Genomic DNA, 12,328 nt, shown 5'->3' with positions numbered 1-12,328 from the left:
GCAGATCTTGTGCTCTAATTAATCTCAGGAGATGATGCTTGCAGTTCTTGGAGAGAGAAGTGACAGCTGTTGTGTGAACATTTCATTTGTAGGTGTTAGAGTTTTAATTTTTTTTCTCACTTGCAGTTGGACCAATCCTTGTTTGGAAACCCAACCAAAAATCCTGTCTGTTTACATGTGTCTTATTTAAAACTGCTCTGATTTCGTGTTTTTGGATTTTTCAGATTCTTTGTGTTATTGCACCGTCTAATCGATGGAAATGGGGATGGGGCATGCATCCATTCTGGCAATTCTCAGTGTTTCTCGGTTCAATGTGTCTCTTCAATCAATAATTAATTTTTTTTTGTCAAGCCCAATATCACAATCGTCACGGGGTGTTCCGTGTATCGCTAATTTGACCGAACAGAAGAAGAGTTTGGGAATTCACAAAGATGTGAAACAATGGGAAAGACAAGAAAATTGAATGTTATTGTCCAAATGTCCGACAGTCGATACTGATTGAAGGAGCAGATGGATAATTGTTACCTGGCGTCCCCCTGTGATTAGACCGTCCTTTTCAGCAAATTAAAACAAAACAAAAAGCAGTGGGGGGAAAACAGACACCTCGAGGAGGAGCACAATGAATGAGAGATCTACTTGTGAACAGACAGATGTGCCCAAGGCGCTTTTGTGGCTTCCAGTATCATGACAAATGATACAGAAAGTGCATCGCCACATCTATGCACATCTAACAGTGGACCAATCCAGGGCCAATTCAAATCTCTTTTCTGTAATCCTCTCTGGGTTTAAAAGAGCAAGGACCACATCCAGTGTGGAGTCATTTGGAGCCCTAAGAAGAGGCTACATGGTCAGCACCCCAATACATTATCATATATATCACTGGCCCTGGTCCCATGTGGCAGGCTGATCCATAGGAGCAAGTCAGCTGCTGCAGGCTGTGGTTGGATGAACCATAAAGCCACTGTGAATCCAAAAGCATAAACAATGTATCCATATTGTGCACTGTGCAGCTGTGTTATTATTAGTCAAACCAACCATTGTAAAGCAGTGTAGATTATTGCTGTAAAATAGACTAAATCGTTTTTTTGTCTTTGTTTTTTTTTTCTTCAGTTTGATAACACAAATATTTGAGGTTTTTTTTTTGCTTCATCAAATACTAGATATTATTACTGGCTCTCTCCTCAAATAATGATCAATCAGAATGCTTATTTCAGCCAAAAAGCAGCTTCTCTTAGTCATCTCCATGTTGATTCCAAAAAGTTTGTTCCTGTTTTCTCCCTAATGCTTTATAATACATTTCATATCAGTTTTGCTTCGAGATTGAAAAATGCAACAAGCAATGCAAATGAAAGAACACACATCAAAATACCACGGAAGTAACTAAATCTGATTAAATGTGTGCTCGCATGTTATGTTTTGTACTGAAATTCCGCAGCAGGACGACCCAAGAAGTGCTGGAGATGCTTACTCAAGCTTCAAACGTACCTTTGCATGACGTGTGCACGACTTTATCGGTGTCTCCACCACCTCCTCTCTCTCCTGATCACTCCTCCACCCCTCCTACTTTTCTCGCCTTCTCTTCGCCGGGCTCCGCATTCTGCTCCTGTCTCCCAAGGTCGACTTTGGTTTGAGCTCTGCAACAGACCGGAATAGCAATACGGTGCTTACTGTGGGCTCGCTCTCTGTCTCCCTGCAGCTTTGTGCGCCTGTATGAGTGATGTGCGGACTCATACATTCCAGAGTAGTGAAGCCGCCGTGCTGAAGGATGCCTGCAGTACGTGCGCAAACGGGATACAGATGTTGGATGGGAGAGCTGCTTTTAGTGGCGGGCAGTAGGCAGAGCTGCTCTATCGGACTGTGACACTCCCTCTCTCCCTCTGTTCTTTCACTGGATGTGTTTTTTATTGTTTGATTTTTGGCGCCAAGTGAAGGATGCTGTAATTGTCCGAAATGCTTTGAGCGTTCACCCTCTCTTCCTCTTTGTTCCTTTTCCACCTCTGGCCCCTCACAGAGCCCCTCGTCCACCATGTCCTTGGCGTTCTGTGGGAATGAGAACAACTCGTCAGCCTACAATGTGGACGGGGGCGTGCTGAACAACGGCTGCTTTCTGGACGCGCTCAACGTGGTGCCCCATGTCTTTCTCCTCTTCATCACCTTCCCCATCCTCTTCATCGGTGAGTGTCACGAGGGGGGGAGGGGTTACGACTTAGAGGACACTATCATCCACCAGCACCCACAACACAAGGAATGATGACCGAGCAGAATGCTTTAATGCATCCTCCAAAAGTCATGTGACACATCATCGACCTCCAAAAGTTATGTGACACATCAACCCAGAATGCAAATGAGACGATTAAACGATTCTTTCCTGTTGGTATTAGGTTACACCTCCTTTGCTTCCGTCCACAGCTGCCGGTCACTCTATTAGTGTCACCAGCGACGTGAAACAGACCGGATTTACAGCTGGCGCAATTTTCATTCACCCTGAACAGTTGCCTCATCTCACCCCAACCCTAACGCAGAGAAGCAATACTTAATAGGATATTAGGGGGTGCCCATAGAACTTTGTTCTTCATTATGAATGTTCCCAAACTGTTAAGCCCAGCATCTATAACATCTATAGCATCTATAATAATTTAAGGTGCAAAGCATTTAAAAATCTGGTTTTAATTATGTTTTGTTATGGATACTGTATAGTTATATCTGGCTTAATTGCATGAAAATATGTTGTTTAAATCAAGGATACATAATATTGAATGTTAGAAATGTAAAAAATCATCTTGTGACCACCACTTCAGTGTCCCACGTCCCCACTGCTCTATTGCGTATGAGTATGATGTGGTTTATTGTATGAAGTAGCGAATAAAAAGAGTTTATTTAGAGCAAAACTTCCCCAGATTGACTCATGTGAATAAGACACTTGCCAGTCCCAAGAGAAGGTTGGCCCTGAACAAACGTGTCAAAAGTATTATGTAATAATAAGTGACAACCTACAATTAAGGCACATCATGGTTGATAATTTATTTGTCCTACAGATCCATGCCACTATATATATTGAGCGTCTTTGAAACATAGTAATAACTCAGCTCTTTTAAAATTGAGGTCAAAATTACAGCCTCTTGCTGACTGTAGTGCTGCTCTTGTTTTTTTCTGCTTTCTGATTATTGGTCTTTTGCATTTTCCATATAAACAACCATATGGCTCTTATAAAGCCACAGAATGCTCAGAGCCGCAGGCAAATCCCAGCGGTGTCTGCCACTTAAACTGCATTCACAAACACTGTGGCACCAAGGGCAGACCTCAAGATACTGTTCAGCGGGAGTCTGCTGGCAAAAGCTTTTAAGCCTGTTCAGATGAGATATATTTGGTTCTGGGACTGTGGCTGTACTTTGATAAAACGCTGATTCATTGTTCTGTTGTTAGATCAAAGATGAGAAACAGGCTCTGGGTGCAGTTACACACTTATGAGTGAAGGCATTTGCAACTCGCTTTAATTACCCTTTAAATCTGAATAATTTGTTTGTCCTGTTGGATTTTAAGGTCAATCCGTCACCTTTGCTTTGCCCTTTGTCAGTCGCCTGTGAGAGTTATTGAAATTGAAATGTAGCCACAACGACTGCAACCACAACAGACAACACAATAGTAACAAGCCGCTTTGCATTTCATATCCAAGTTCCCTTTTGTCACCGATACAAGTGATATGTAAACACTGTTTTTGTGCCCCCCCCTCCTGTGACAGGCTGGGGCAGTCAGAGTTCCAAAGTCCACATCCATCACAGTACGTGGTTACACTTCCCCGGTCACAACCTGCGCTGGCTGCTCACCTTCATCCTCCTCTTCATCCTCGTCTGTGAGATCGCTGAGGGCATAGTGTCTGATGGGTATGTCGAAATATTCAATCCTTTTCTCCATGAATATTTGGCTTATAATCTGAATTCATGATTTGAATTAATGTTACTTCTTAGACACAGGAACTGAATGTTGTATTAGCAGCAACACAGCATGTATATTTTATTAGTATGCAGTGCACGCATTGTTTACAGGGGGGTCCCGAGGGGGTGCTCCTCTGGCCCAGGCATTAGTTTGACAAAGGGCCTGTAACTGTTATAGATTGGAGGAATTCTTACACACTCGTTATAATGTGAGATCATTTTCCTTTTTTTGCAGGTTCAGCCAGTCCCTCCACCTGCACCTGTACATGCCTGCAGCTCTTGCCTTCATGGCTGGGATCACATCCATTGTCTATTATCACAACATTGAAACCTCCAACTTCCCCAAGCTGCTCTTGGGTATTGTATCTTTCTTTTACTCTGCCTATTTGAAAAAACAATACATTCCACATTCTACATAATTCTGAGTGTATTTTTTTTTATAGATATACACTGCCTGAACCCACTGTGCACTTTTAAATCAATGTACTTTTTTATCATTACGATATAAGTAGACTTGCTGTAACTCACATCGGTGGAGGCATATGCACACTGACTGGCACACTTCCCCCACCTTAATGAATGCATCAGTGGGACAGATTTGTGGAGGTTGACGCGGCCATTCGCATAAAATGGCATAAACTTTCTGTCCCTCATGTGCATGGTTTACTGGCTTTATTCTGCCTCAGCCTCAGTTTTTGCATCTGTTAAACGAACTAGCCTTGGAATTGTAATTATTTTTCTTTCAACAAACATGAATCTTTCCATTTTATTTTTGTTGCTGCCTCCATGCATTATTTACTCATCTGTGTGCGCTGCATGTTGCCGTATTTGCAACCCCCAGCACGTCTATAAATCATATTTATGTTTGATCTTCAAATCACGGCGAGACTTTCATTCACTGTGATGTATTTTCTCATTAAAGTTCACCCATTGACCCGCTGTCATTGACATAACTCCCCATCTACAATTTTCTCACATCTTCTTCTTAGATTGAAATGTTCTGTTGCTATAGTGTGTAGTAGTGTAGAGTACAAAGCTATTTCTGAAAGCTTTAAAAACACCATACAAGGAAGGTTATTCGTTTCATATTGAGATAATGTTCTGAAAGCTTTACTTCTCTGCCCCCTCTGTCTAGCCCTGCTCATTTACTGGGTGCTGGCCTTTATCATGAAGACCATCAAATTTGCCAAATACACAGAGCATGGCATCGGTCCCAGACAGCTGAGGTACTGCATCACTGGGCTGCTGGTGCTGGTTTACGGGCTGCTGTTGACCGTGGAGATCAGCGTCATCCAGGGAAGGGTGAGGGAAGAATCATCTTAATAGTTTTGATAAGTGCAAATACTTACTAAGATACCTTTCCTTAAAGGAACTATATGGAGTTTAGAAATGTTAAAACTGAGTCTTTTCCTCCCCCTACATGTTCCAGCAATGTTCTAGTATGTAGAATGAGCCCAGACCTATTCACCACAACTGCCTCTAAAATCCTGCACTGTCACTCAAAAAGGTGTAGTGCAGTAATATGTATGACCTGAGGAGGCAGTAGTGAGTATAAAATGACCAACTTGCATCTAGTCTCTTTAAAGTCGATGTATAATTGACTGTAAACATCAAACCTTGGCACATAATAGATTATTCCTAAAGGTCTCTCCTAAATCTTGTTCTCCATCCTTGTAGTTTTAAAGTCACTGTTACACTGTTAATAAAGAAGCTACCCTTTGCTGAAATACATTTAGCAGTATTTGAGCAGTGGCTTTTAATTTAGCATGAGGACCATTTAAGTATTCAGTAATATGGGCTTTCACAATTGTACTCTAAAATAGCTCTGAAATACAGTGCCTCTCGTGAATATTCATATACCTTGAACTTTTGCACATTTTGTCATGTTTACAACCCTAAACATGAAGATTTTATTTAGATTTGTTTACTTAATGTTCACACACAAGTAACAGACAACTGTGAAGTGAAAGCGAAATGATACATGATTCTGTTATTTTTCAAAAAATAGAAAAGTGAAAAGTGGGGCTTGCATAAGTATTCATACAGCATGAATTAATACTTTGTGGAACCCCCTTTTGCTGTAATAACAGCAGAAAGTCTTTTGGGGTTTGACTCTACAAGATTAGCACATGTAGAGAGTGACATTTTAGCCCATTCATCTTTAAAAAACAACTCCAGCTCTGTCAGATTAGAAGGAGAGCGTTTGTGAACAGCAGTTTTCAGACCTTTCCACAGATTTTCAATAGGATTTAGGTCAGGACTTTGACTGGGCCATTCTAACACATAAATATGTTTTTATTGAACCATTCCATTGTAGATTTAGCTTTGTGCTCCGGGTCATTGTCCTGCTGGAAGGTGAATCTCCGCCCCAGCCTCAGTTCTCTTACTGACTCCAGCAGGTTTTCCTCCAAAATGTCTCTGTATTTGGCTCCATCCATCTTCACAAGTATTCTTACAGTCTCCCCAGTCCCCGCTGAGGAGAAGCATAATGCTCCCCCCCGTATATTTGACACTGGGGATGGTGCACTCAGGACGATGAGCAGTGTCAGATTTGCTCCATACATAACGTTTTGCATTTGGGCCAAAAAGTTCAATTTTTGTCTCATCTGACCAAAGCTCCTTCTTCCACATGGAGCTGTGTCCTCCATATGACTTCTAGCAAACTTCAAACGGGATTTTTTTATGGCCTCCTTTCAATAATGGCTTTCTTCTTCCACTCGTCCATGAAGGCCAGATTTGTGAAGAATACGACTTATAGTTGTCCCATGTACAGTTTCCCCCAGCTCAGCAGCAGGACTTCACAGCTCCTCCAGAGTTATCATGGGGCACTTGGTTGCCTTTCTGACCAGTGTTCTCCTTGTTCGCTCTGATATTTTAGGTGGAGGACCACACTTTGGTAAGTTGGCAGTGGTGCTTTACTCTTTCCATTTCCGAACAATGGATTGAACAGTGCTCCAGGAGATGTTCAAATCTTGGGAAATCTTTGTATAACTTAAGGCTGCTTTAAACTTCTCCACAACTTTATCCCTGACCTCTCTGGTGAGCTCCTTGACCTTCATTATGCTGTTCAGTGACCAATACACTCCGACCACAGCTCTGAGGGCCTAAAAGAAGAGCTGAAATTATACTGAGAGTAGATTACACACAGGTGCCTCTATTTAACCGTTAGGCCAAGGTGTGAACATTCTGGAGTCATTAGAAATGTTTAAAGGCAATTTAATGCACTCAGAAAATGCTGTATGAATACTTATGCAAGCCCCACTTTTCACTTTTCTATTTTTTGAAAATTAACAGAATCATGTATCATTTTGCTTTCACGTCACAGTTGTCTGTTACTTGTGTGTGAACGTTCAGTAAAAAAATCAAAATCTTCATGTTTAGGGTTGTAAACATGACAAAATGTGCAAAAGTTCAAGGTGTATGAATACTCACGAGAGGCACTGTATATGACAAAGCCTTTCAAACAGAGCCCTCATCAATGTAATGTTAATTATTCACAGAAGAACACCATTTAACTTAAATTAAACACACTAATTGCTTCTTCAAGTGCCATCTTTCTTAAGCAGTGTGTGCCTGGTGAAACTGCTAAACACTGTTATTATCACTTACTCCAACATCACAGTCGTTTGCATTCACACTCTTTAATCCTGGGGTTTCAAACAACTATCATAAACATAAACCACCTTTCTCTTTTTGCAGCGCTACATGTGTTTCGCCAACCCGACAGAGGTCAAGCCTCCGGAGGATCTCCAGGATCTAGGAGTGCGGTTCCTACAGCCCTTTGTGAACTTATTGTCAAAAGCCACTTACTGGTGGATGAACACATTCATCACGTCTGCGCACAGGCGACCCATCGACCTGAAGGTCATAGGGAAACTGCCCATCGCAATGAGAGCCCTCACCAACTACATCAAGCTACGCAAAGCCTTTGAAGACCAGAAGGTTAGTGTTGATATTCAGACTTGGGACAAAGAGCAGGCTTGATTACACTTTTGACCCGTCCTGACTGGAGCCAAACATAGTATGAGCCACACTAGGAGGCTTTACTATTCATCTGAACAATGGAGTGAGGATTATATAATCTCTGGCCTCAAGGTCTTTCTGCATGAACTTTACATTACACTCCTGTGTCTTCAATCCTGGTTGGGTCAACTAGAAACTGTGTTGAGTCAGTGCATTTGTGTTGTGTTAGAGATGCTCTTGATTGTACACATGCTTGAGTGGATCAATGGTTTAGATTTATATTAGTGACTGTAGTAGACAAAGAGCTTCACTAAGGGGTTTGCTCTCTTCTACAAGCTCAGCCTATCTACTTTTACAGTGTGTTGGATTCAGGCAAATGTGCGACATTAATCACAGTGGATGAAACACCTGCCAGAGTGATACAAAGCACTTTCCCTATCCTCATACGGCCAATTTATCTACACGGCAATATGTCATGCCAAAATGTTTTCCCTTGTGGAGTAGCCACAATAAGTCACTCTCCTTGAGTGTGCAGAGAGTTGCATATTGATTTCCAATTTGTTTTACCTTGGATGCCCTGCTGACAAAATAATCTTTAATTATCCAGTGTTGGGACCGGGAATAAGGCAATGGCTTGTGGCCTCCTGTGACTGGCCTTATTTCTCATACCCAAAGCCAAATATCATAATGTGTTGAAAAATGATACATCTACACAAACCCCGGGTCAAATCCGGCTCCCCTGAGCTCCCGTCTGGTCCTTACACAGTCCCAAGGTCTCTCACTCAATATTTACTTTAATGAAAGGACATAAATGATGAACAACATGCTGCTGTTCACACATTTTTTTATGCTCAGATCGACAGGGCCGCTGTAAGACCTTTTGGTGCCCTAAACAGAAATCTCTAATGGTTCCTCTCCCCATCCCAAAAAAAAATGGGAAGGAGGGGTAGCTAATTATAATTAGATACACTCTCAAAACTACACCAATAATATTTGTAGAATTTAAATAATAGAGGTTAGGTGTAACAGTTGGTGCCCCCTCCCCCCAGAACCTCAGTTCCTCTGCTTCGCCCCTGCAGCCACAGCACACTTCAGACGTGTCTTCCCTCTCTGCGCCTTCCCCCTTTCCTTTTCTCTAACATTCACTTGCCGCAGTGAGCACAGGCATCAGAGAACACTACATGGCACTAATGTTTTATCAGGACATCTGAACTTAAGTTTGCAGCAAATTTACTCTCCGTTGTATTGTCGGTCAAATTTAATGCAGGCCGTTTTTTGTCTGCTGCGTTAATAACACAGCTGTGCAAATAGTGTATAATGCCGTCCAGTCGCATTGGCCTCAATGTGGTGCCCCTTGGAGATGTGGTGCCCAACGCATAGCGCGTTATGAGCCTATAGGGAGTGGCGGCTCAGCAGATCGACACAAATAATGAACAAATGTAATAGAGATACATTATATCTATTAAAATAAAGCAAAAGTGCAAGCAGAAAATCGACTTAATGATGTTGCTTTGTATTCATATACAGTAATAGTTTTTTTCCATAGTGTCAAAATGGCCCTTGGGTAAATGTATTTGGTTCCACAGGCCTATGGATTAAAGCCATAATAAATACTGTATGCTGAGCGTTGTACCAGCTTTAAGAGTTTCAAGAGTTTCTTCCCAGCTCTAACCACTTGCTGAATGTCTCTCCCTCCACTCTTTAACCCCTTTCCCTCCTGCATATTAAGATTCTTTACAAATGAAATAGATATATGGCATTGCGTCAAAATAACATCCTTAAGCCAGGTCTTTATACCATCCAAATCAGAGCAGAAAATGATAATCCAAAGAAGTAACGCACTAGTACACTTTGGTCTGTCTTCTCTCCTTGGGGTCTGAAGTCAAAGGTTGTTGTTTTCCAATGTTTAGAAGGTTGCGATGCTCCGTCACCGCTGTGTGTGTGTCCGGTGTAAACGCTGGTCACTTCCTTCCGCCTGAAGTTCGAGAGATGTGAGAGAGATTCTTAATCCCAATGGAAGTCTAGGATCAGAATAGAGGAGGGGGGAGGCGGGGCTTGAAAACTACTGGCGTCCCTCTACTGTGAACGAGGTGACTTCGCGACCTCTGCGGGGGTGAAGCCGGCTGCGCAGTGTGAGAATCAAACATGGACTTTCTGTGTGAGCTCAAGGTAATGGCTCTGTTTGTGTGCCTTTGGAGATGACGCACGATCTGACTCTGGCTGCGAGTGTTTGATAATGGAACATAAGACACAGGAGGTTTGTCACGTCGCCTCACAGTCGTGTGCACACAGATTATGAAACAATGTTCTGGCATAAAATTAGCCATTCTCCATGTGAAACAGCTGCTTCAATAGTTTGTGTTAAAAAGGGTGGCTGAGTGAAAGACAAGACTTGGATTTGATTCAATTTCTATGTGGCGTTTGCATGGTCCCTATGTTTTTTAATGGGTTTGGAGTGCAGTCCAGCTCAGTAAGATTTTATTATACACATTCAGTAAAGCATACACAGTAAATTTGAATTGTATTTCTCCCAAACCTTTGGTACAAGAATACAGTTAAAGTAAGGGGGAGCTACTAAGCCTGGTGGATTGCGTCAACTTTCAATCCCCCGCCACACATCGGGAGTCTTTTCCCTGAGGGCAGTCTGAGAATTGGGTGCGTTATCTCCCTCTGAAATAACCCTGTCCTCTCTGCTGCTGGAAAGCCATTTCCCCATGAACCTCAACTCAACAACTGGCCTCAAAACCCTTCAGCCCGACAGGTTGCCTCAGCAGCACTGAAGAATAAGCCAATGTAAATGTCACACTGTCTTATGGGGTCAAGTATACTGTACCTTTCTTTATTTAACCTTATGAATGTTCAAAAATGTCTCCAGTTTGGAGCTTTGGAGGCATCGGCGGTACAATTATGTAAATATGTCAGAAAAATATCATCCCCAGAGGCCGAGGCACCAAGTAGAAAGTGGATTGCAGTGGCTGATAATTAGGCTGCTGTGGTGGAGTTGGGGTTGAGGATGGGTGCATAACATTAACAAAACTAGCAGGACTGGAATAATGAAGTGTTATAATATTTAGACGTGGGCACCGTTCATATTTTATACCAACATAGTTTACAACTTGGAATCGATTGTACAGTTGAAGACAATATTTTATGGAAAGCCTGTGTGGGTGGTGAGGGATGTGCTGCCAGCCGCTTGGTGTGAGTGAGAAGTGAGTAGCCCGAGTTTCAACAATAGGTTTTCCGGGTGTTAGTTTCAAATCCCGATGCCATTGTAATACCTCAGCGGGGAAAAAAAGCGTTTTTATTTTAGCGCATGACACCATCAAATAATCTGGAGGTTGATGACAGTGAGAGACGAGACTCGAATAGAAAGTGATTGGCAGATGATGTGTCCATCCACAGACGGTGTTAGATATGGAGAGCAGTAATCCGGAAAGGACACAATCATTATTTGCTTAAACTGTCAAACTTCAAAGTTAAATCAAAGGCATGTCCACGGCAGGGCTGGGTACTTCTCAGTTGTTGTTTTTTTCATTAACGATACTCGATACAGTATTTGATTCTGGTACCTGAAGAATGCTTTCTTTTTTCATTTTTTTCCCATATTGCATTATTCTATATCTATATTTAAAGAGACTATACAAAGTTTAAATATGTTAAAATTATGTATTTTCCTCCCTCTACATGTCCGAAGGTGTAGAATGAGCCCAGACCTATTCACCACAACTGCCTCTAAAATCCACACAAAAAGTTGTTAATTCGGGTCCTAAAGGCCGTCAGGCACGAGCTTAATATATATGGTGCAGTTACGTGTAAGACCTGAGGTGGCAGTAGTGAGCATAAAATGACCAACTTGCATCTAGTCCCTTTAATGAAAGAACAGATGATGATATGCAAAACCAGTATACTTTGTGACCACCAAGTCATTTTCTTAGGTGCTTTCTCAAGACCCACCAGACATCAACATTTTGTATCTAGAGAAAAAGATTTATTTTGTTCTAGCACCAAATTTTCTTTTCTTTTTTTCTGGTATGATGGGTGCAGCAGACAGGTTCCCAGCTCTGACCTTTGTAGGCTGTTGTTGTGTCCTCATGCGATACACTTGAATGTGAGTGACAGATGCAGTACATGGTGGATGTCGGGGGATGTCACTCAGCCTCAGAGTAGTGGTACCTCACAACAGCTTACCAAAAGACATCATGTATCTTAAATAGTTGCTTGTAAATACATGGCAGCATTGTCATAATTATTTTTCATAGTGAAGAATTCTGAGTCACTGAGATAAGAAAAGCAGTTTCAGTCTTCTCATCAGTGTCACTGGCATATGGTGTGTAATTTGCCTGCCAGCATCATTATTTCTTCTTGGTAAATTCACACTCAATGAGCTGAACCATAAAACTGTGTTAGAAGAGTTAGAAGGAGTCTCATCTTGC

The 12,328-nt window shown here is 41.9% G+C and overlaps 1 protein-coding gene across 4 annotated transcripts in view; it reads left to right on the top strand.

Annotated features, from left to right (window-relative positions):
- The window catches only part of abcc8 (ATP-binding cassette, sub-family C (CFTR/MRP), member 8), a 54,134-nt gene that overhangs the window by 1,253 nt on the left and 40,553 nt on the right, over nucleotides 1-12,328 (top strand). For all 4 annotated transcript variants that reach the window (XM_079567173.1, XM_079567174.1, XM_079567175.1 and 1 more), the window contains exons 2-6: nucleotides 2,012-2,174; nucleotides 3,740-3,881; nucleotides 4,168-4,289; nucleotides 5,068-5,234; nucleotides 7,632-7,874. In XM_079567173.1, the coding sequence (XP_079423299.1) occupies nucleotides 2,012-2,174; nucleotides 3,740-3,881; nucleotides 4,168-4,289; nucleotides 5,068-5,234; nucleotides 7,632-7,874 (837 nt within the window). The remainder of the gene's footprint in view (nucleotides 1-2,011; nucleotides 2,175-3,739; nucleotides 3,882-4,167; nucleotides 4,290-5,067; nucleotides 5,235-7,631; nucleotides 7,875-12,328) is intronic.

Source organism: Gobius niger, assembly GCF_951799975.1.
Source record: "Gobius niger genome assembly, chromosome: 12".
NCBI lineage: Eukaryota > Metazoa > Chordata > Actinopteri > Gobiiformes > Gobiidae > Gobius > Gobius niger.
The sequence above is the reverse complement of the archived record's forward strand: the minus strand, read 5'-3'. Positions and strand labels throughout refer to the sequence as shown.